The sequence below is a fragment of the Brassica napus genome, chromosome C9, assembly GCF_020379485.1.
Source record: "Brassica napus cultivar Da-Ae chromosome C9, Da-Ae, whole genome shotgun sequence".
NCBI lineage: Eukaryota > Viridiplantae > Streptophyta > Magnoliopsida > Brassicales > Brassicaceae > Brassica > Brassica napus.
In genome coordinates, this window is record NC_063452.1 from 17,914,109 (window position 1) to 17,916,160 (window position 2,052).

Below are 2,052 nucleotides of genomic sequence, written 5' to 3' on the forward strand. Positions count from 1 at the left end.
AACTAAGATTTTTGTATCCATACTCATAAATACATTTGTTTAAAAATGGCGATGATAGGCTTACCTGAAGTTTTCGTAGCGTTCCTTTTTTTCCTTGTATTCAAACATTTCTTCCTCCACAAGAAATCTCCCGGCCAGCCTATTCTCAAAAACTGGCCTGTCCTCGGGATGCTTCCAGGAATGCTCCCCCATATCCCTCGTATCTTCGACTGGACGTTCGAAGTTCTTGAGGCCTCCAACCTAACTTTTTTCTTCAAAGGCCCATGGCTTAGTGGAACGGACATGCTATTCACTGCCGACCCAAGGAATATCCATCACATACTAAGCTTAAACTTTGGGAATTACCCCAAAGGACCAGAGTTCAAGAAGATCTTCGATGTTTTGGGAGACGGAATCTTAAGTGTTGATCTAGAGCTGTGGGAGGATCTGAGGAAGTCAAATCATGCCATCTTTCACCATCCAGATTTCCTGGAGCTGTCAGTAAGTAGCAATACAAGTAAGTTAAAGGAAGGTCTTGTTCCTTTTCTTGATAATGCTGCTCATGAAAAAATTGTTATAGACTTACAAGATGTGTTCAAAAGATTCATGTTTGACACTTCTTCGATTTTGATGACTGGTTACGACCCAATGTCGCTATCCATCGAGATGCCCGAAGTGGAGTTCGGTGAAGCTGCGGAAACTGGTGAAGAAGCGATCTATTATAGACATTTCAAACCGGTCATCTTGTGGAGGCTTCAAAACTGGTTGGGTATTGGACTAGAGAGGAAGATGAGGTCTTCTTTGGTGACTGTCAACCGTATGTTTGCGAAGATCATCTCCACAAGAAGAGAGGAGTTAAGTCGCGGGGAAAGCAAGCAATCAGCGGACGCGTTAACATACTATATGAATGTGGACACGACCAAATATAGGCTCTTGAAACCAAGTAACGATACGTTTATAAGAGATGTTGCTTTCAGTCTAGTGTTGTCGGGAAGGGACACCACAAGCTCAGCTCTCACTTGGTTCTTCTGGCTTCTCTCTATGCATCCTCAAGTTTTGTCCAAGATCCGGAAAGAGATCAACACTAAGTATGATCCTACAGATCTAGAGAAGCTCGTGTATCTACATGCTGCATTATCCGAAACAATGAGACTCTACCCACCACTTCCCTTTAACCATAAGTCTCCTGCAAAGCCAGATGTACTTCCAAGCGGGCACAAAGTTGAAGCGAATTCAAAAATCGTGATATGTATTTATGCATTGGGAAGAATGAGATCTATATGGGGAGAAGACGCATTCGATTTTAAACCAGAGAGATGGATTTCAAAAAGTGGAGAGCTAAAACATGAACCTTCATACAAGTTCATGGCTTTTAATGCTGGTCCGAGGGCTTGCTTGGGTAAACATTTGGCTCTCCTGCAGATGAAGATAGTAGCTGTGGAGATCATACAAAACTATGACTTTAAGGTCACTGAAGGTCACAAGATTGAAGCAGTCCCTTCTATCGTTCTCCGTATGAAACATGGTCTTAATGTCACTGTCACTAAGAAGATGTGATTCTTCTTGATAATTGGGTTACAGGTATTAATAAGTTTTTTTTTTTTTTTGTATTAATAAGTTTTTGTTAGGCGCAGATATCATTTAAAGTATATTCTATAATTGTTGTGCTATTGCCTATTTGTATTATTTATATGTGTGTCGCTATTTGTATTATTTTAAAGTGTGTCGTTATTCATTCTATTAAATGTTTGTTCCCCGTAAATATTATTTAAGAAAAATAAAAATTTCAGTTTCAAAAAAAAGAAAAGAAAAACAAATTGTAACTTTTTATTATTGAATATTTCCAAATAAGTTGAGTACATATATATTTTAAATTCGTTTCACTCCATTTTGCTATACTTTTAGGCTGAAACTCGTGACCATTTAAAGAAAATGAAGATAAAAAAATCAAGATGAACAAAAGTTATAGGAATGAGAAATATGTTGTGAATAAAAGAAGAGAAAAAATTGTATTTTTTATTTCATGATCTATATATTATTATTTGATAAATGAATTTACTTACTTATCATTTT

The 2,052-nt window shown here is 37.3% G+C and overlaps 1 protein-coding gene across 1 annotated transcript; it reads left to right on the forward strand.

Annotated features, from left to right (window-relative positions):
* Window position 1: 1 nt before the first annotated feature.
* On the forward strand, window positions 2-1,741 carry LOC106382125 (alkane hydroxylase MAH1). The gene has a single exon (XM_013822090.3). It carries the CDS (start codon window positions 46-48, stop codon window positions 1,534-1,536), a length of 1,491 nt encoding a protein of 496 aa, XP_013677544.2. The 5' UTR covers window positions 2-45; the 3' UTR covers window positions 1,537-1,741.
* Window positions 1,742-2,052: the final 311 nt, after the last annotated feature.